This window comes from Rhinolophus hipposideros (genome assembly GCF_964194185.1).
Source record: "Rhinolophus hipposideros genome assembly, chromosome: X".
In the NCBI taxonomy this organism is placed as follows: domain Eukaryota; kingdom Metazoa; phylum Chordata; class Mammalia; order Chiroptera; family Rhinolophidae; genus Rhinolophus; species Rhinolophus hipposideros.
The window spans coordinates 27288915-27311166 of record NC_138046.1 but is presented as its reverse complement, the minus strand read 5'-3'; the positions used below and the strand labels follow the sequence as shown (position 1 = coordinate 27311166).

General features: G+C 36.1%; 1 protein-coding gene across 8 annotated transcripts in view; it reads right to left on the bottom strand.

Annotated features, from left to right (window-relative positions):
• SMARCA1 (SNF2 related chromatin remodeling ATPase 1) overlaps positions 1-22252 on the bottom strand; it is a 99548-nt gene that overhangs the window by 40770 nt on the left and 36526 nt on the right. For all 8 annotated transcript variants that reach the window (XM_081041957.1, XM_081041958.1, XM_081041962.1 and 5 more), the window contains 3 exons: positions 19998-20117; positions 7432-7542; positions 7040-7153 (listed from right to left, as the gene is read on the bottom strand). In XM_081041957.1, the coding sequence (XP_080898083.1) occupies positions 7040-7153; positions 7432-7542; positions 19998-20117 (345 nt within the window). The remainder of the gene's footprint in view (positions 1-7039; positions 7154-7431; positions 7543-19997; positions 20118-22252) is intronic.

Below are 22252 nucleotides of genomic sequence, written 5' to 3'. Positions count from 1 at the left end.
CAAGAAAAAGCTAAAGGATTACCACCAAACCAGTATTACAAGTAATGTTAGAGAGACTTCTTTAAGTTGAAATAAATAAATATATATATATATATATATATGCACACACACATATGTGTGTGTATGTGTGTGTGTATATATATACATATATATTGCACAGCATTATATATATAACGTAACGCACAACACAGGGAATATAGTCAATAATATTGTGATAGGGTGGTACAGTGTCAGATGTTTGCTGGACTAACGATGGTGATCACTTCTTTAGGCATATAAATGTTTAATGACTAATATATAATATTGTACGTTATGTACTAATATATAATATTGTACTATATAAATAATAATGTTATATATAACATTATTATATATAACATTATTATACTATATATAATAATGTACTAATATATAATATTGTACGTTAGTTATATTTTAATTAAAATATTTTTTAAATAAATAAAACTACAGCTATCTGGCTAGTTACCTACCAGTCAGATAGATTCTGAATTAATGGATCTGAGATAAAGCCTGAGGATCTGTATTTTTTTTCAGTTCCCAAGTGACATAAAGCCAGATTTGAGAGCTAGAAAACAGCCTGGTACTCCTATCTGAACGAATCTTTCATTTCCTCTACTAGTCATCATGCACACTCAACTTTTCTTAATGTTTATTAAGTAAAATATAAAACTTTGGCTAATATTGAAGAGATGATTAACCTGCATCATGAAGACACACTTCAGAAACATGAAGTATTTCCATATTCAAGAATTAGTGAATTCATGAAGATCTCAGAACATAATCCTCCTGAATGTCAAGTCTACCATGTCTTGTAAATTTTAAGATTGCAATAGCAACCACATTATATTTAAAATCATTAAATTTTAGAACTAAAAAACAAAGTAATTGTTGATTAAAAAATAATTAAGTACACAAATTATAAACCGATAATACTAAATACCTCAAAGGTATCTCAAGTACTCATACTGTACGTCTTACTGATGGTCCCCAGCAACAATTAATATAAACATAATATCCAAAAAGTTATCTTTCAAAAGGAAATAATATCTCAGTTACTATATGGATTTCTAGTCAAACCCTGAGAAATTTGTGATTAAGAGCTGTATTCCATGGAAAAGTAAAAACCTTTTTTTGGTCTTGTTTCTTAGGAGTTTTAGCAAGCATTTCATAGAAATATGGAATACTGAATTAAACGTGACAGCACACGAAGTGAAAGCAGTAACCTGAAATCAGCTCACTGAATTTTAGTTCTACCATTGCAGAACAGGTGGCCCACAATGACACATTACCAAAACTCACAAAGATTATGGAACTTCCCCAATTTATCAAATGTTTATATCTATCTCTGAAGAATTTTTTATTGAAGATAAATGTTAGTATGTTCTACAGCTATCTTCAGCTTCAAATTTGGCCAAACTCTTTCACTCCAGGTCTTACCCTGTTTCCCCGAAAATAAGACTTAGCCAGACAATCAGCTCTAATGTGTCTTTTGGAGCAAAAAATTAATATAAGACCCAATATTATTATATTATATATTATATTACATTATATTATATATTACATTATATACATTATATTATATATTGTATATATAATATGTATAATATATAATATGTATATATAATGTATATAGACATTATATTATATATTATATAATACATTACATTATATTATATAAGACCCGGTCTTACATTATAGTAAAACAAGACCAGGTATTATATTAATTTTTGCTCCAAAAGACGCATTAGAGCTGATTATCTGGCTAGGTCTTATTTTCGGGAAACACGGTAGATTCAGTGGAATTTCTAAACACTCTGAATTTTTTTATTCTGCAATTGAAATTTCAATTAAGTCATCTCTTCCAATGTAAAGATTTTCATGAACTAGTGATTAAATGCATTAAGTAACTCCTCTAAGTTTCAAGAGCAATGAAGCTTCTGAATGTTTAGTTTGCAACAAGGTCAAAGTTCAGACAATGGGGAGAATCTGCACATATGCACTGCTATCCACCAACTGGTTAGGGTAAAACAAACCAATATTTCTATCAGCCTCAAATAAAACAGAACTACAGACCTTATCAGCAATATTGCTGTGACCTTGCTGTACTGAATATTGGGAGGGGGAACAAATAGAAAATAAAAATGCAAATAATCAGGCCCTCAGGAAAAATGCTCTTTCCCAGCTACTTCAACACTATTGAGCCCCTCACTATGGGGGACTCAAAATGGACAAAAACTGTACTGTGCACCACAGTGCCCCCAGGTATGGACAACACCTCTATGCCCTGGGCTAACAATTATTTAAGCAGGAATGGGGAAAGGAGGCCCTTTTTGAGAACCTAACTGTGCATAGAGAATACCAAGTAACTGTACTACAGCAGTTCTGTTCATCTGAGAATAAACTATTGCTCCATTCATTTGTGGCTCTGATGAGTTTTCCGGACTCAATGCTACATATCCGTGAGAAGACAGGTCTAACAGTTATCAATATCACATTATCCTTGAAAGGAAGCTTTTGCAGATAACTAACATGCCATGCTCTTATGTCTGTATTCTGAACTCAAACATACAACCCAGCCAATTAAAGCCCCCACCTCAGCTTAGATCTACAGCTTCTGGTAAAAAATGGAAGTCAAGGTTCAGAAAGAACCAACATCTAGAATGTATTCTTATTTGTCTTATAAATCATCAGCTAAATATGCATACAAAGGATCAAGGCAAGTCTTAAGATACAGAGGTAATCTGGGACAGGGCTGAAGAGAGTACAGGCTAGGGATTGAGTGGTAGGGGATCAATCCTCCCCTCCTCCTCCTCCCTCACCTCCTCCACACTCCAACCTACCACCATCTTCTCTCATCTTCACACTTCAACAGCCTCCTGGCTGGTTTCCCTGGAGAAACTCACTATTATCTGTGTCGCAGCCAGAGTGACCTTTCGAAACTGTAAATCTGATCATACCCTACCACTTAACAAGTTTGACCTTTAGCAAATTACTCAGGGCAAATTACTTAACCTCTCTATGCTTCAGTTTCCCCATCTGTAAAATAGGGTTGTAGTTCCAGGGCTGTTACGAGGATAATGAGCTAAACTTTTTAAAGAACTTAGAATAGTAAGCATCATAAATAAGGACTAAATAAGTAGCTGCTATTATCATTTCACCACCCACCCACCCCTCTGTCTTAAAAACATCTCAATGGTTTTCCTTTGCTCTAAAACTGAAGTTCAATCTTATTAATATGACCTATAACGGCTCCACACAATTCCACTCTACCTGCTCACCAATTGCATCTCAAGTCACTCTCCTTTTCGTTACTGCCTGGCAACACTGGCCTTCTTCCAGTTTCTAATGGGGCAATCCTCCTACCTACCACAACACCTTTGCACCTGTGGTTCCCCTGCCTGAGCTCTTCTCTCCCACGCTGCACTTGGCTAATTCCTGTGCATCTCTTTGATCTCAGCTTAAATGACACTTCCTAAGGGACCACTACCTTGATCTTGAAGTCCAAATTAGATACCCATGTTATACTCCCTTGTAAACAATTTTTGTAAGCACTGAAACACACAAATAACAATGTCATTACTCTGTGGTATCTGCTTAATGTCTGTTTCCATTAGAACATAAGTTCCTTGCACGCTTACCACTTTATCCCCAGTGCTTAGCATAGGTCCTGACACAGAGGAATATTCAATAAATATATATTAAATTGGGGGGGGGGGAAGCCCTGCTTTCACTCATTCTCCTTCTCCTGTCGCTTCTTTCTGGGAGGTGAGGAAGAGAAAATCGAAAGGTGCCATAGCATGGACTCCATGCCATCTTCCCTCTCTTCATTCATCCCTTTCCTCCCTTCTTAACACTTTCCTCCTTCCTATCACCCTTCACAGCTGTCCCTTCATTCCTCCCTCTTCTAAGGTTTCCTCTTTCCTCCCATCTCCTTCCAGTTGGCCACCACCCAACCAGTCATTGTGAGACCTCACTCCTAACCACAGGCTGCCTGTGATGAAAGGCACTGTTCACATTAAAACCAAAGCTATGGCTAGAATTTTGTGGGCACTGTATTATCAAAGGGAACAAAATTTCAGTATCTGCAAAGAAGGAACATAAACAGTTCTATCAGCAGAGATGATTTTTTTTGTTGCTTCTACTGAATACCACTTGGCTCACCTCCCAAACATGTCACACCACTGTAAACACAGTCCTTATTTAGGGCTGCAGAAAGAAACAGGGTTATGTCACATGCAGAAATAGCCCAGAATGTCTCAGTGGAAAGAGCATAGCATTTGAACATTGAGAACCTGAATCTGAGACCAGCACCCTTGGCAACTCTGTTAGTTATGTGACCTTGAACAAGTCATTTAACCTCTCTGAACTTCAGTTTCCTCACCTATTATACAAAGGTGATAATAACGCCTACCTCACCGGCTTGTTAGGAATCAAATGAAGTGTGTGGTACAGCATTTTATACGTTATAAAATGCTCTACACAGATATGTGGTTGATTACTGAGTCTAACATTTCAATTGATTTTCCTTTGAAGTCTCACTTAAACAGTCAATAAAAGTAACAGAAAATGTCTAAACATAGTTTTCACAGCCCTTAGTAGGATAATATATATCCGTTTACCTCGTGAAATCTTATTAACTATTTTATTAATTTTACTATTTTTACTCTACAGTTTGGACCTATAAATTTCTTGTTTATTCTTGCATATTGCTGTTTTCACTTTCTTTGAAACTGTTTAATACCTGGTCTGAATGTTCAACCATGGTTACATTACTCTTCTACAACTTCCTGAGAAGGATTTTATCCAGTTCTGCTAGTTAAATACATTTAAATTTAATCACATTTCCTTAACCAGATTATAACGAACTAATTATATTTACCTTAAACTTCTTGTTCCTATTTACGAGGTATGATCAAAACATACGGTGAATGTTTAAATAAAAAATTATTACAGTAAAAGAAACATTGCCATTAATCCTCCTCAAAATACTCCCCCTTGCTTCAAATACACTTATCCCATTGTTCTTGCCACTTTCTGAAGCAGTTCTGAAGTCCTCTTTTGTGAGTGTCTTCAGTTGTGCTGTCAGGGCTGCCTCGATGTCCTGAATCATTGTGACTTTGGGGAAGAGCCAGAAGTCTCACAGTGCCAGATCCAGTGAATAATGTACCAAAATGAGGACACACCAAAATGTTTTTATTTGACAGAAATTGCCATATACCAGAAGCGATGTGTGACACGGAGCCTTTCTGTCATGATGACAAAATATGGTGAATGCTGTTGCCCAGTGCCATCCAATGGAAAGGCAGGGATCTTCAGTACTGGAAGTGGCGTGTCAAACCTTAGTAACAGTGTATGACAAGTTTCAACTTGTTCAGTGCAGTCAGTTGGGTATAAGCTACAGTTGAGAGAAGGTGTGTTTTAAAGTGTGCCATAAATCATCCGCCATAATGACAATGCCCCGTGTCACACATCGCTTCCGGTATACTGCAATTTCTGTCACATAAAAACATTACAGTGTGTCCTCATCCACCTTATTCACTGGATCTGGCACCATGAGATTTCTGGCTCTTCCCCAAAGTCAAAATTATTCAAGACATCGAGGCAGCCACAACAATGCAACTAAAGACACTAATGAAAGAGGGTTTCCAAAATTCAGAAAGTTGTAAGAATGATGGGATAAATGTGTTTAAAGCAAAGCGGAGTATTTTGAGGGGATTAATGGCAATGTGTCTTTTACTGTAATAAATGTTTTTATTTAAACATTTACCATATTGTTTGATCACATCTTATATACACAGAGGGTGCCACAAAAATGTCTACACATTTTAAGGAAAAAAACGTATTAAAATTGTAATACTCAATATATACCAATAATAAAAGATGAACACAAGTCACGTATGACATCTGCAATTACAAGAGGTGCTCAAAGTGGTTACCATCAGCATCCAGACACTTCTGATTACGGCGAACTACTGCTTTAGCAACATTGACCAGTGTCCACTTGTATACATTTTTTGGCACCCCAGGTATATTTAAACTTCAGTATATAAATATCAAGTAAAACCTTTTTTCTGTTTCAAATGTCAATGCTCCCACTCTGTGCTAAGAGCAGAAACATTCTAGAGGTCCACTGAGTTCCAAAATATAAACAAACTAACTGAGTAATTCAAATATATGGAGCTTTTCTAGGCACATTACAACATCTAATCAAAATAATTTGTCATAGTTACACTTTTGTTAAAGGTTCACAAAATAAATTTTGAAACACAGCTTCCAATTCATAAAACTAAAAACTTTATAAAATTACAATAGTATTAATATTTTTTAATTTTGTTTATACTATTGATAAATATACTTTTGGTCATCCCTTTTCATTCACTAGGAAGTCAATTTCATCATATAGAAATAAACTTGTATGCTTTATCTCTCAATGTGATAGCTTAAGTGCGACAAACATTAAATTTCACTCACAAAAATGGATTCTTATCCACCTATATAAATAAGAATTCTGAATTCCAAAAGTTCATTTTAAAATTATATAATTCATTACTATGTTTATCATTAACACCTAAATGACCACGGTTTACTAACCATCAACAGGGCTTTCATCAACCTTGAGCAATAAACACAAAAATACTATTTCTTGGTCATTAAGGAAAATGATCAAAAGTTCCTATCTCCTATCATACATTCACTTTTAACTAACCACATACCTACTGTTCTTTCTACACATTTTTTAACCACTAAAAATCTAGCATTATTAAAATAATATATTGTATTTATTACATTTTTGAAATATTGAATAATTGTCAATTAATCCCATGTAGTGATGATCGGTGATTCGGTAGTTTGATGCTTTACTTCTGGTTAAACCTCCTCTTTGGTTTTAAAAACACCACTATTTTGATTTACTCTTACATTCTCAGACATTAAAATGGAACACCTTCTGGTCTAGCTTAATAGATTATGCTAGCTTAAAAGATTACATTATGCTAATCTAAAAAAATTGAAAATTTACCTTATAGCCTATTGTCTTCCTATAATAAAGAATTTCCTTTTCCAGGAGCTCAAATAAACGTGGTGGGAAAAATTGAAAATCCTGAACATTTGGCTGTTTTGGAGGTCGTGGAGCCTGTGTAGGGAAAATGCATTACACACATATATGTTTTCAGTACATGAAGTGAACATACTTATCTTTTACTATTTCTTTAATATATAGAAAAATAAATACAATGAAATCTATTTGTATGGCTGGGCCATATCAAGTACTTTTCTGTATTGTTTTAGGGACTATGAATTAGCACTAACATAAGTAAATCTGAATCATAGGCCATGTTACAAGAGAATCCTGTTGTAGGACATAAAAACTGACCTCATACTGTGTGTTTTTTTTTTCTTTTGCTTTTTTACCTTTGGCACCTTTGGCTCGCTGACACGTAAAGCCTCTCTAAAGTAGGCATCCACTGCATAGCTTGCTTTCCGTTCTCGTTTAGGAGGTTCAATCCATTCCACCATCCCGAGCTATACACAATAAATAAGAACGAGGAATTGAATTACTCCAAACTCATAAAATTCAGCACATCAAGGTTGCAGAAGGATGAGAAAAACCAAAGCCATTAGAAAGAATCAAAATTCTTTTTTGTAAGTTAGAATTATACATCTCAAGTTCCAAAACCTTGTCCTGTACACCAAATTTAGCTACAAGGATGGTTTCCTTTCTTTAAGTAAGTTTAAAACTTAGCTCTTCCTTAGTAATTGAGAAGAATTTGTACAATTTGGTTCATACTTTATGCCTAATAAATAGTATCTAATGTAGAAGGAAGACTACCATTGATTCTGATAACTTTATTAAGTGTATGAATTAGAAAATAGCTGAAAGGGGTAAATGATGAATATCAAGATGACAGGCATATGTCCCTTCAAATCAAGAGAAAAATTTTTAATGAGACCTCTTGTTAAGGCAGCTGTGAGAAAAGTCAGTGAAGTCAGAAACACCTGAATTTGAAACCAGGTTCTGCCACTTTACCAGTTGTGTAACTTTGGGGAAATTATTTTCTTCATCTGTAAAATGGGAATAATAGTACCTACCCTGAGGATTAAATGTGAGCATATATGTGAAAGCATTAGGTAAATGGCCAAGAGTTAAATGTAAGTTATTATTAAATGTCCAAATAGGGGTGAACAACAATTTCGTAGCATTAGAAAACTGCACCCCAATATCAGCTAGAAAATACAATTTAAAAATCAATAGACAAAACTTACACTACAAAGTTCTGGAGTCTGCAGGTATGGTTTTCTAGTTCAGATATTTTTCTTGATTTCACAGTGCTTACCTAGCCTGGTACCTTCACAGAAAAGAGCATTAATGGCCTACAAGAGTCCATTGTCTATAATTAATAGTCCCACTCTATTTGATCTATTATTAAGGGTTGAGTTCCACCCTTGGTATCATATTTTAAGAGTGGATGATTAACTAAGATGACAGGGATGGTTAGAGATCTACAAACTCTCACAGTGTCTAGAGAAGTAAAGAATGAAGACAGACAAAATGGTGGCATCCACATATATAAAAATCTATCAAATAGAAAAGAACACTGTTCTTTGTTGACCGTAAGATTAAAACCAATGTGGGAATGTCACAGGAAAGTAGATTGCTACTTAATATAATTTACCAAATATGTCTAAGTACCTATTATATTATTTCCAAGTAATTGTCAAGCATACAAAGATGAATAAAATAATATCTCTTCTATGAAGGGGCTTATAGGTCAAATGAGAAATTTTCTGAGAGCCAGAGAATATGAAACAGTGAAATGAATTATCCTGAGAGGAATAGAATTCCCAGCATAACCTTATTCAGAGGCTGGGTAACTGTCCTAGATGCTATAATGGGATTTCTTAATTACAAAAACGGTTAGACTATATAACCTTTACTGTATCTTTTAAGTCTATGAGTCTATGAGATATGCAAAGTGCAATGTGAGTTTACATAAAATGAGAAATACCCAGAGCAGTGAAATAAGTTTCAGGGTTTTTTTCCACCTCAGATAAATTAATGTGAGATGACAGTAATATCATCAATTAACCTACACTTGTGTTAATAAGGTCTTAGTATTCAAAATTCAAAATAAGTATTAAAAACCAATTCCTGAACTTTCAAAAGCAGAATAAATCATGCTGAATTCATTTGTTTTAGACAAGAGTGCATTAATACAAACTTATTCAGGTTAACTTATTCAGAATCAATGTCAACCATTATGACTTAATTTACCAGGTGTGGTGGTAAAGTAATGCAACTGGTTCAACAAATTATATATGAATATCTACCTCACTGTGTAATTCCCATGATTTATGTATAAACAACCTACTTGCAGGTTTTCAATTCTCTTCAAGGGATAGTACGAACCTATTTTAAGAACCTATCTAGGAAATATGAAATGACAGAAATTAAATACAATCACATGTCAGAATATTCACAGAAAATTCTTATTTGTCAGACACTCAATTATAAAAATACAAGTCATCATTATTAAAACTTCTCTGTATCTGTATATCACTATTTTGCTACAATTAGAAACCCTGAAAAACCAGTTATATTAGAAATAGTCAAGTATTTTACTAAGTCTACTTTTAATCTAACAATGTAGATAACAAGGACCACTGATATTTAGACTTTTTACCGTTTAATATTTTTCTGCTTTATACATACTCTTAATACCAGTAAGCCCAAGGGAATAACTATAAAATTTATCAAATTCATACCACATAATGAAATCTAAAAACCATGTTAGGAAGGCAATTTCCACCCTGTAATTTATCCATCGCCTGCATCTCATCACAATAAAATTTAAACAGTCAGAATAAAGGTACAGATATAACTAGAGATTCAAGTCAAGACATTCAAAAGTACCAGAAAAAAATGATATAAACACAGCACTGTCAGCACACTAGTTGCAATGCAAACGAAAATGACTCACTTCTCATTTTTCAGTAAAATCAATTTCCAAACTGGTATCAAAATGGCGACGTGAGGTGAGCTTCTGTAAAGCTCCCCTAGAATTTAAAATTAATTGAACAACAATAACTCCACAAAGGACTCCCTGCAAAGAAGGCAAACAAAACGAAGAGGCCCACTACTGAATTCACCTAAAGGTGTGCAAATTACGTGAGCGGGGGAGGAGGGAACAGAGACGGAGCCGAGCGGGCGCGGGACGCAGACCTAGCTCAGTGCTCCAAGCTCGCTGCATCCCGGTCCTACGGCAGCTACAGGAGAGGGAAGAACTCGGACTGCTAGGGCTCCGCTTATGGCCCACAGGGCTGCGAGGACAGCATATAACACGGCTGAACCGAACGGTCACGGCAGAGACCACAGAGAAAAGACTGAGGGAAGAAGGCTGAAAACGGTGGTTTAAGCCCTCACTGCAGAGCAGAGAACGGAAGCGTTAGGCACTGACACTAGCCGCCCCCTCCCTACCCTCCCAGAGCTCACCCTGCCACCACATACCTGGTGCTGGAAGAAGAACAGTACCAGTGACAGATCAAAAGAACAGAATATTTGCTATTCTGAGAACTGTGGACCGCAGACACAGATTCGCAGCCCAACCAGATCCAGCAAAGGGGAGGGAGCTGTGGAAGCAGGACCAGCTGTGGTGGTGGTCGCCCCCATTGCTCTGGGCCACCTCTCACAACTCACACCGACCCTAACCCCACCTATCTGGGCAGATCCCTGCAGGAGTAAACAGAACTGCTGAAACATACTGGCTCTGAATCTGGTGCAGGAAGAGCTTTGGAATTTCAAAACCTCTCCGCATACACACACAGAAACTGCGCCCTGTGACCCAGGCGAACTATTAACAGAAAAGAAGCCCGAATCCCAGGGAATCCCCCCATTCTGTGAGAAGCTGGAATACTGCAGAGGAAACACAGGACTACAGTATGAGAGAGAAAAAAGAGGCTGCAATCGGAGAAAAAATAAAACACTCTACCAACAAGTACTGGAAAACAAAAGAAAGACCTCTTCCTATCAACCTGTTGCAGAAGCCACTCCTGTGGATGTCCAGGAAGAGAAATAATAAATCAGGAATTGCCATGAATAACCAAGGCAACAAGACACCTCAGAAAGAAAGTGAAAAGTCTCCAGAAAAGGAACTTAAAGATATGGAAATATGTGACTTAAATGACAGAGAATTCAAGATTGCAGTTCTGAAAAAACACTCAACGAGATGCAAGAAAACACACAAAGGCAGTTTAATGAACTCAGAAACACAATACAAGAACAACATGAGCATTTTATAAAAGAGACTGAAATTTTACTAAAGAGATTGGGAAAGAACCAAACATAATTTCTGGAGATTAAGAACACAATAGATGAAATGAAGAATGAAATAACCAGCTTAGGTAGTAGAGTTGACCAGATGGAGAAAAGAATCAGTGACATCGAAGATAGAAACCTGGAAATGACACGGATGGAAGAAGAAAGAGATCTGAGACTTAAAAGAAATGAAAGAACTCTACAAGAACTTTCTGACTCCATCAGAAAGAGCAATATAAGAATAATGAGCATACCAGAAGGACAAGAAAGAGAGAAGGGAACAGAGAATATATTCAAACAAATTGTTGATGAGAACTTCCCAAACTTGAGGACAGAACTGGATCCTCGAATCCAAAAAGCAAATGGAACACCTAATTACCTCAATCCCAACAGGCCTTCTCCGAGGCACATTGTATGGAAGCTGTCTAAAATCAACAACAAAGAAAGAATCCTCAAGGCAGTCAGGGAAAAGAAGATGGTAAACTACAAAGGAAAGTCCATTAGATTATCATCAGATTATTCAGCAGAAACTCTCCAAACAAGAAGGGAGTGGAACCAAATATTCAAAATATTGAAAGAGAGTGTCAGGGATATAAATGATGAATGTCTAAGTATTACCTTGTCTTGTACACCTGAAACTAATAAATTAAAAAAATAATAATTAACAAAATAAATAAATAAAAATGTAAAAATATATGGTTATTTTAATAAGGAAGAACAAAAAAAAATATTGAAAGAGAGGAATTATGAGCCAAGAATAATATATCCAGCAAAGATATCCTTTATATATGAGGGAGGAATAAAGACCTTTCCAGACATACAGAAGCTGAGGCAATTTACTAATACACGAACTGCACAACAAGAAATACTAAAGGAGGCTATTCGACCACCATTAACAGGGACAATTTTGGCAACCAATACATGAAAAGGGGGAGCGTAAAGGCCTGAACAAAATATGGGAATCGATAAAGTAAGCGTGCTGAAGAAAATGGTATACTCTAAATGTAAAACTTTCTTTTACATAAATTTAAGGGTAACCACTAAAAAAAATGCAGAAATGAATAAATACTGTAATAAAAGAAGAAATAGAGGAAACAATATAGAATACCACTAACAGAGAAAATAGACAACAACAAAAAGGCAAAGAAAAAATGAAGACACAGACTTACCAGAAAACTAAAGCTAGAATGACAGGAAATCCTCATATGTCAATAATCACCCTAAATGTAAATGGAGAGAACTCACCAATAAAAAGGCACAGAGTAGCAGATTGGATCAAAAAACTAAACCCAACCATATAATGTCTCCAAGAGACACATCTCAGCTACAAGCACAACCATAGACTCAAAGTGAAAGGGTGGAAATTGACACTCCAAGCAAATGGTACCCAGAGAAAATCTGGTGTAGCCATAATGATATCAGATGAAACAGACTTCAGGGTGAAAAAGATAAGAGACAAAGATGGACATTTCATAATGGTAAAGGGGACTATACAACAAGAAGACACAACAGTCATCAATATTTATGCCCCCAATCAGGGAGCACAAAACAACTACCGAACAACTACAAACAATTACTAACAACTACTAAATATACCAAGAAACTACTAACAGAACTAAAGGGAGAAATTGACCAAAACAGAATTATACTAGGGGACTTAAATACATCATTGACAGCTATGGATTGATCATCCAAAAAGAAAATAAATAACGAAATAGCAGCCCTAAATGACACATTAGATGAAAGGGACATAACTGACATATATAGAGCACTTCATTCTAAAACATCAGTCTATACATTCTTTTCCAGTGTACATGGAACATTCTCAAGGATACATCATATATTGGGACATAAAAGCAGCCTCAGCAAATTTAAGAAGATTGAAATCATACCAGGCATATTCTCGGATCACAAGGCTTTCAAATTGGATATCAACTGAAAAAGTAAAGCAGGAAAAAACACAAATACATGGAGATTAAACAACATACTTTTAAAGAACGACTGGGTCAAAGAAGAGATTAGAGGAGAGATCAAAAGACACAGAAACAAATGACAATGAAAATATATCCTACCAACCTTTTTGGGATGCAGTCAAAAGCAGTTTTAAGAGGGAAATTTACATCATTACAGGCCTATCTCAAGAAAAAAGAAAAATCCCAAATAAATAACCTCATGTTACACCTTAAAGAACTAGAAAAACAAGAACACGCGCAACCCAAGGTTAGCAGAAGAAAGGAAATAACAAAAACCAAAGCAGAGCTAAATGAAATGGAGAAAAGACAATAGAAAAATTAATGTGACAAAGAGCTGGTTATTTGAAAAGATTAACAAAATTGACAAACCCTTGGCTAGACTCACGAAGATAAAAAGAGAGAACACACTAATTAACAAAATCAGAAATGAAAAAGGGGAAGTTATCACGGACACCACAGATATACAAAGTATCATCTAAGAATACAATGAAAGATTATATGCCACCAAATTCAATAACGTAGAAGTGGACAAGTTCTTAGAAACATATAGCCTTCCAAGGCTGAACCATGAAGAACTGGAAAATCTAAACAGAGGAATCACCAGTAACGAAATTGCATCAGTCATCCAAAACATTCCCAAAAGCAAAAGTCCGGGACCAGATGGCTTCACTAGTGAATTCTACCAAATCTTCAAAGAGCATCTAATACCAATCCTGCTCAAATTCTTTCAAAAAATTGAAGAAGAGACAGTACTCCTTAACTCACTTTTTTAATTAGTTTCAGGTGCAAAAAACAAAGTAATACTTAAGACATTTATCATTTATAACCCTCACACTGTTTGGACCTCCCTCCCCCTATCCACTATCTCTCTGACATCTCACAGAGCCATTACATTTCCACTTTCCTATTCCTACTGCTGTACTCCTCTTCTTGTTGTATACACACACACACACACACATATATATGTGTATATATATATACACATATATGAAATTATAGTTGGCGTTCATTATTGTTCAGCTTCAGATGTACAGTGCAGTGATCAGGGATCTACATCATCCCTGAGGTGGTCTCCCAAATGGGACATGTGTCCATCGGATACCCTACAAACAAATCTTTACAACATTATTGATTACGTTCCCCAAATTAATTTTCTAAACCCTGTGGCCATTTTGTCATTACGGACTGTTTTCTAATCCCCTCACCTTCTCCCTTAACTCCAACTCCCCCGCCCAACTAGCAACCCTCAGTTTTTCCTGTTTGTCTCCAAAACTGTTTCTGATTAGTTCATTCACTGATTCTTTTCTTTAGATTCTGCATATAAGTGAGATCACATGAAGCCAACATTACCCTGATACCAAAACCTGGTAAGGACAATACAAAAAAAGAAAACTACAGACCAATCTCTCTGATGAATACAGATGCAAAAATCCTAAACTAAATTCTAGCAAACCTAATACAACAATGCATTAAAAAGATTATTCACCGGCCGGCCTGGTGGCACAGGCGGTTAGAGCTCCAAGCTCCTAAATCCGAAGGCTGCTGGTTCGATTCCCACATGGGCCAGTGGGCTCTCAACAAAAAAAAATTTAAAAAAAAAATAAAGTCTATTTTAGAATTACCATATGACCCAGCAATCGCTCTTCTGGGTATCTACCCAAAAAATCTGAAAGCATTCCTCTATAGAGACACGTATACTCCAATGTTCATGGCAGCTTTGTTTACGGTGGCCAAGACATGGAAACAACCAAAATGTCCTTCAATAGATGAATGGATAAAGAAGTTGTGGTATATATACACAATGAAATACTATTCCGCATTAAGGATAGATGATATAGGAGCATTTGTGACAACATGGATGGATCTTGAGAGTATAATGCTAAGTGAAATAAGTCAGACAGACAAAGCAGAGAACCCTATGATTTCACTGGTATGTGGTATATAAACCAAAAAATAACAAGACAAACAAATGAGAAAGAAAAACTCATAGACACAGACAATAATTTAGTGGTTACCAGAGGGTAAAGGGTGGGAGGTGGGTGATGAGGGTAAAGGGGATCAAATATATGGTGATGGAAGGAGAACTGACTCTGGGGTGGTGAACACACAATGGGATTTATAGACGATGTAATACAGAATTGTACTAACAATTTACTAACAATTGTCACCCCAATAAATTTAATAAAAAAAAACAAAGATTATTCATCACGACCAAGTGGGGTTCATCCCCGGGGAAAAGGGTGGTTCAACATCCGCAAATCCATCAATGTGATACATCACATGAACAAAATAAAGGACAAAAATCATATGGTTATATCAATTGATGCAGAAAAAGCATTCGACAAGTTACAACATCCATTTATGATTAAAACACTTAATAAAATAGGTATAGAAAGAAAATATCTAATATAATAAAGGCCATATGTGACAAGCTCTCAGCTAATCTAATAATTAATGGTGAAAAACTGAAGCCCTTTGCTCTACGTTCAGGAAAACTACAGAGCTGTCCCCTATCACCTCCGCTTTTCAACATAGTGTTGGAAGTCCTTGCCAGAGCCATCAGGCAAGAGAAATCAAGAAAAGGCATCCAAATTGGAAATGAAGAAATTAAATTATCACACTTTGCAGACGACATGAAGCTATATATAGAAAACCCTAAAGACTCCACCAAAAAGCTGTTAGAAACAATCAACAAATATGGTAAAGTTGCAGGCTACAAAATCAACGTACAAAAATCCATTGCATTCCTATATACTAACAATGAAATCTCACAAAAAGAAATAGAAAAAACAATTCCTTTTGCAATTGCAGCTAAAAGAGTAAAATACCTAGGAATAAACTAAACCAAGGATGTGAAGGACCTATATACTGAAAACTATAAGACATTTTTGAAAGAAATTGAAGATCACACAAAGAAATGGAAAGACATTCCGTGCTCGTGGATTAGAAGAATCAACATAGTTAAAATGGCCATATTACCCAAAGCAACATACAGATTTAATGCAACTCCCTTCAAAATCCAAATGGCATTTTTTAAAGAAATAGAACAAAAAATCATCAGATTTGTTTGGAACCACAAAAGACCCCGAATAGCCAAAGCAATCTTAAGAAAAAAGAACAATACTGGAGGTATTGCACTCCCTAACTTTAGCTTGTACTACAGGGCTACAATAATCAAAATAGCATGGTATTGGCAGAAAAACAGACACATAGACCTATGGAATAGAATTGAGAACCCAGAAATAAAACCACATAAATATGGACAGATAATTTACGACAAAGAAGCTAAAAATATACAATGGAGGAAAGACAGCCTCTTCAATAAGTGGTGCTGGGAGAATTGGATAGCCACGTGCAAAAGAATGAAACTGGACTGCTATCTGTCACCACGTACCAAAATTAATTCAAAATGGATCAAAGACTTAAGCATAACCTGACACAATAAACGGCATAGAAGAAAACATAGGTACTAAAATTATGGACCTTGGGTTCAAAGAGCATTTTATGAATTTGACTCCAAAGGCAAGGGAAGCAAAAGCTAAAATAAACGTATGGGACTATATGAAACTTCAAAGCTTCTGCACAGCAAAAGAAACCAGTGACAAAATAAAGAGGCAACCAACTGAATGGGAGAAGACTTTTGCAAACAGTGCCTCTGATAAGGGGCTGATATCCAAAATATACAAGGAACTCATGAAACTCAACAACAAAAAAACAAACAACCCAATTGAAAAATGGGCAGAGGACCTGAGGTGACATTTCTCCAAAGAGGACATACAAATGGCAAATAGACATATGAAAAAATGATCAACATCACTAATCATCAGAGAAATGCAAATAAAAACCACAATGGGATATCACCTCACCCCAGTCAGAATGGCTATCATCAACAAGACAAATAGTAACAAGTGTTGGAGAGGCTGTGGAGAAAAAGGAACCCTCATACACTGTTGGTGGGAATGCAGACTGGAGCAGCCGTTATGGAAGGCAGTGTGGAGGTTCCTCAAAAAGTTACGAATGGAATTACCATATGACCCAGCAATCCCTCTCCTGGGTATCTAACCAAAAAATTTGAGAACATTTATACATAAAGACACGTGCGCTCCAATGTTCATTGCAGCTTTGTTTACGGTGGCCAAGACATGGAAACAACCAAAATGTCCTTCGATAGATGAATGGATAAAGAAGTTGTGGGATATATACGCAATGGAATACTATTCGGCAGTAAGAAAAGATGATAGAGGAACATTTGTGACAAAATGGATGGATCTTGAAAGTATAATTCTAAGCGAAATAAGTCAGACAGAAAAAACAGAGAACCATATGATTTCACTGATATGTGGTATATAAACCAAAAACAACAAAAGAACAAGACAAAAATTAGAAACAAAAACTCATAGACTCAGACAATAGCTTAGTGGTTACCAGAGGGTAAGGGGGGTGGGTGGTGGGAGATGAGCATAAAGGGGATCAAATATATGGTGATGGAAGGAGAATTGACTCTGGGTGGTGAACGCACAATGGGATTTATAGATGATGTAATACCGAATTGTACACCTGAAATCTATGTAATTTCACTAACAATTGTCACCCCAATAAATTAAAAAAAATTATGAATAGAATTACCCTATGACCCAGCAATCCCTCTCCTCGGTATCTACCCAAAAAATCTGAAATCATTTATTATCCATAAAGACACGTGTGCTCCAATGTTCACTGCAGCTTTGTTTACGGTAGCCTATACATGAAACAACCAAAATGTCCTTCGATAGATGAATGGATAAAGAAGTTGTGGTATATATACACAATGGAATACTATTTGGCGGTAAGAAAAGATATAGGAACATTTGTTGACAACATGAATGGATCTTGAGAGTATAATGCTAAGCGAAATATGTCAGACAGGAAAAGCAGAGAACCATATGATTTCACTGATATGTGGTACATAAACCAAAAACAACAAAAGAACAAGACAAACAAATGAGAAACAAAAACTCATAGACACAGACAATAGTTTAGTGGTTAGCAGAGGGTAAGGGGGGTTGGGGGTGGAAGATGAGGGTAAGGGGGATCAAATATATGGTGATGGAAGGAGAACTGACTCTGGGTGGTGAACACACAATGCGATTTATAGATGATGTAATACAGAATTTTACACCTGAAATCTATGTAATTTCACTAACAATTGTCACCCCAATAAATTTTAAAATAAATAAATAAATAAAAATTGAAATGACACTGGGGAAAAATGTGTTAATTTCCTAGATTTGATCATTCCATAATTTAACATTACGGAAAGCTGAGTGAAAGATACATGTGAACTCTGTACTATTTTTCTGCAACAAAGCCTAAAGTCATTTCAAAATAAAAAGTTTAAGAAATAGCCACAATTTCACTTGAAAGAAACAAAGTAAGTAAATTCCTGTTGTCACACAGCAGCCTAACAGACCGTCCCCCCATGTCTTTCCTTAAGGAAAAAATAGTCTGTGAGACTGTGCATCTCTGGGACTGTATATTTCTCTCTATTTATTCTCCAAAAGAGGGTTTTCGGCCAATAAGGAGTAAGATTCCCCACGGGGGTTGGGGGAGGACAACTCAAGCCAGGCCGAACCCCATGGAGAGCCCTGATGAGCTGCCTTAGAAAGATTTGGGAGGGGGCCTTGTTTCCCCTTCCCCCTGCCTGGGAAAAGCGGCTGCTGGCTCTGACTTTTCCCTCTCACCTAACTGGGAGAAAAGTCTTGAGAATGGTAAGATTAAACTCTCTGCTCGGATTTGTGAAACAATTTCAACATGTGATATATGTCCCTTAAAAGAGTTGCATACCTCACCTCAAGGACTTTCTGCTTCGGTTGTTTGAAGATCAACATAATTGGCATAATTGGTTTGGGTTGTTTCTATAACGTGATAAGTGAGTCTCACAGACCATGCCAAAAACACTGCTACTCCCTTGTATACTTATCAATAAGAACCTCCAGTCGCCTTTGTTCTGGGCTCCAGTCTTTCAGAACTGTGAGACCCCTGCATTTCTGAGATTTAACTGCATTAAGTGTCTGTATGTTTCTTTCTTAAAACTTAACCCAAAGCCGCCCCTTTTCTTCCCTCACTGTCCGTGTTGTGCTGGACGCAACAAACTACCATTTCTTCAAGGGACCTTGCTGTCCATGCAGTATATTATAAGGCATTATTTCATAAATGAGACCACCTTTAACAAAGTCCTTCTAGCATTTAAGTAACTATGTCAGTAATAATACTACTAATAGTTATTAAGTAACTATATGTCAGTAATAATACTACTAATAGTTATTATCACACATTGTTTGAATTACTTTATGAATATTAACTAATTTAATTCTCAGAATCATTCTATGATGTAATTACTATAACCTCCATTTGATAAGTGAGAAAACTGAGTACTCAAAGACACTTAACTAGTGACATATTTGTGAATTCGGCTCCAGAATCCAGGAACTCAACCACAAAATGATGATGATGATGATGATGGTAATGATAATAAACCAGCAAAATATATTAAAGATGGCCTTTGCATGAGATGTTTTTGACCTACATCAACTTTCACTCCATAGCAGAGTATTATAATAGGCAAGTGCCAGTGTTTGTTTGTTTGCTTTTTAATAATTTCTATGGGAAGAAATGCCAACTTGACAGTCTAATGGTTGAGAATAAAAAGTTACCTTCTGTTTTTCTCTGTAATCTTCTCCTTCAAACTTGTACAAACTTTGTTCATTGTCCATTCTAAAATTTCTCAGAGAAGACTCTCCCATTTTCTGCAAGCGTTCATTCATCTCTGCAGTCTAAAGTTGAATACATTGAAACAAAAGAATTATCACTGAATCATATATTTATAAACCTGAGGATTCTCTATCTTTTTAAAAGTCAAGTTTGACATGAAATATCCAATCTGCTAATTTCCAAGGTAAGAATGCAATACTAGTATCAAACTTGAATATAAATTTAACTTGCCCCAAGTATTTTAAATACTTAGATGGTTCTTTCAAAGTATTCTTCACTTAGGCTTTCTTTAAAATCTTTTATCTTCGAAGATGTAGCCATATTATAATTTCTATTGCATAATTTTAACGGGTCAAATAGCTAATGCTAAAATGAAGGCAAACTTGGATTAAACAATACATTTTGCATACTAATATGAAACATACCAACACCAGATTGCTCAAAATTCAAGATATTATACATGAAAAGATGCTCAACATCAGGGCAATACAAATCAAAACCACAATGAGATATCACCTCACACCTGTTAGAATGACTATTATCAACAAGACTAGAAATAACAAGTATTGTCAAGGATGTGGAGAAAAGGGAACCCTTGTGCATTGTTGGTGGGAATGTAAACTAGGCAGTCAGTATGGAAAACAGTATAGAGGTTCCTCAATAAAAATAAAAATAAAAATAAAAATACCATATGATGCAGCAATTCAATTTCTGGGTATTTTTCCGACGGAAACAAAGACAAGTCAAAAAGGTATATGCATCCCCATGTTCTTTCAACATTATTTACAATACCCAAGACATGAAAACAAGCTAAGTGTCCATCAATGGATGAATGGATAAATATATAGAGATAGATATAGATAGATATAGATGTACATAAATATTCCCTATATATGTATGTATATATGGAAAAAGGCTTTCCTTCTTTGTATGGCACATTAATATTCATATATAGAGACATACATATACATATGTATACGTATACATATACGTATACGTATACATACACATATGTATACATATATATGGAATATTAATCTGCCATAAAAAGAAGGAATGCCTGCCATTTTCGACAACATAGATGGACCTTGAGGACATTATGCTAAGTGCAGTAAGTCAGACAGAGAAAGACAAATATACCATATGATCTCACGGATATGTGGAACCTAAAAACAAATAATCTCATAGATAAAAAGACCAAATTGGTGGTTGCCATTTTGAGGTCTGGGCGTCAGTTATAAGATAAATAAGTCCTAGAGATGTCATGTAATGTAAATTTGTGTGTGTGTGTGTGTGTGTGTGTGTGTGTGTGTATAAAACCTCAGAAACAAAAAGTGGTCTGAAAAGTAAATTCAACCAATTTACGGGAAATATAGTAAATACGTGAATATAATACAATACCCCATAGGAATGGAATCAGCAAAATCCAAACTGTGAGCAATTCAAAAGACAAACAACCCAGTTTCTACACCAAACAAATTACAAGAGAAAAATATATAAATGGAGAGAGAACCTAGAGATTAAAAACTATGTAGATCACATATCAATCAGTGCAATGTGTGGACCTTATGTGCATTCAGATTTTAAAAATACTTTTTTTAAAAAAGTATAGCTACTAGACCGGCCTGGTAGCTCAGGCGGTTGGAGCTCCCTGCTCCTAAGGCCGAAGGCTACCAGTTCGATTCCCACATGGGCCAGTGCGAGATGGCTCAGTTGGTTGGAGCGCGGGTCCTCAACCACAAGGTTGCCAGTTTGACTCCTCGACTCCTGCAAGGGATGGTGGGCTCCGCCCCCTGCAACTCAGATTGAACATGGCACCTTGAGTTGAGCTGCCTCTGAGCTCCCAGATGGCTCAGTTGGTTGGAGCACGTCCTTTCAACCACAAGGTTGCCGGTTTGACTCCCACAAGGGATGGTGGGCTGAGCCCCCTGCAACTAACAACAGAAACTGGCCCTGGAGATGAGCTGTGCCCTCCACAACTAAGATTGAAAGGACAACAACTTGACTTGGAAAAAGTCCTGGAAGTGCACCTGTTCCCCGATAAAGTCCTGTTCCCCTTCCCCAATAAAAAAAAGAAAAAAAAAGATCCCATTTTTTTTTTAAAAAAGAAAGTAAAGCTACTTATGAAACAATTAAAAATTTGAATATTAACAGGATGTTTGATGTCATTAAAGAATTACTGGGGTTTTTCAGGTGG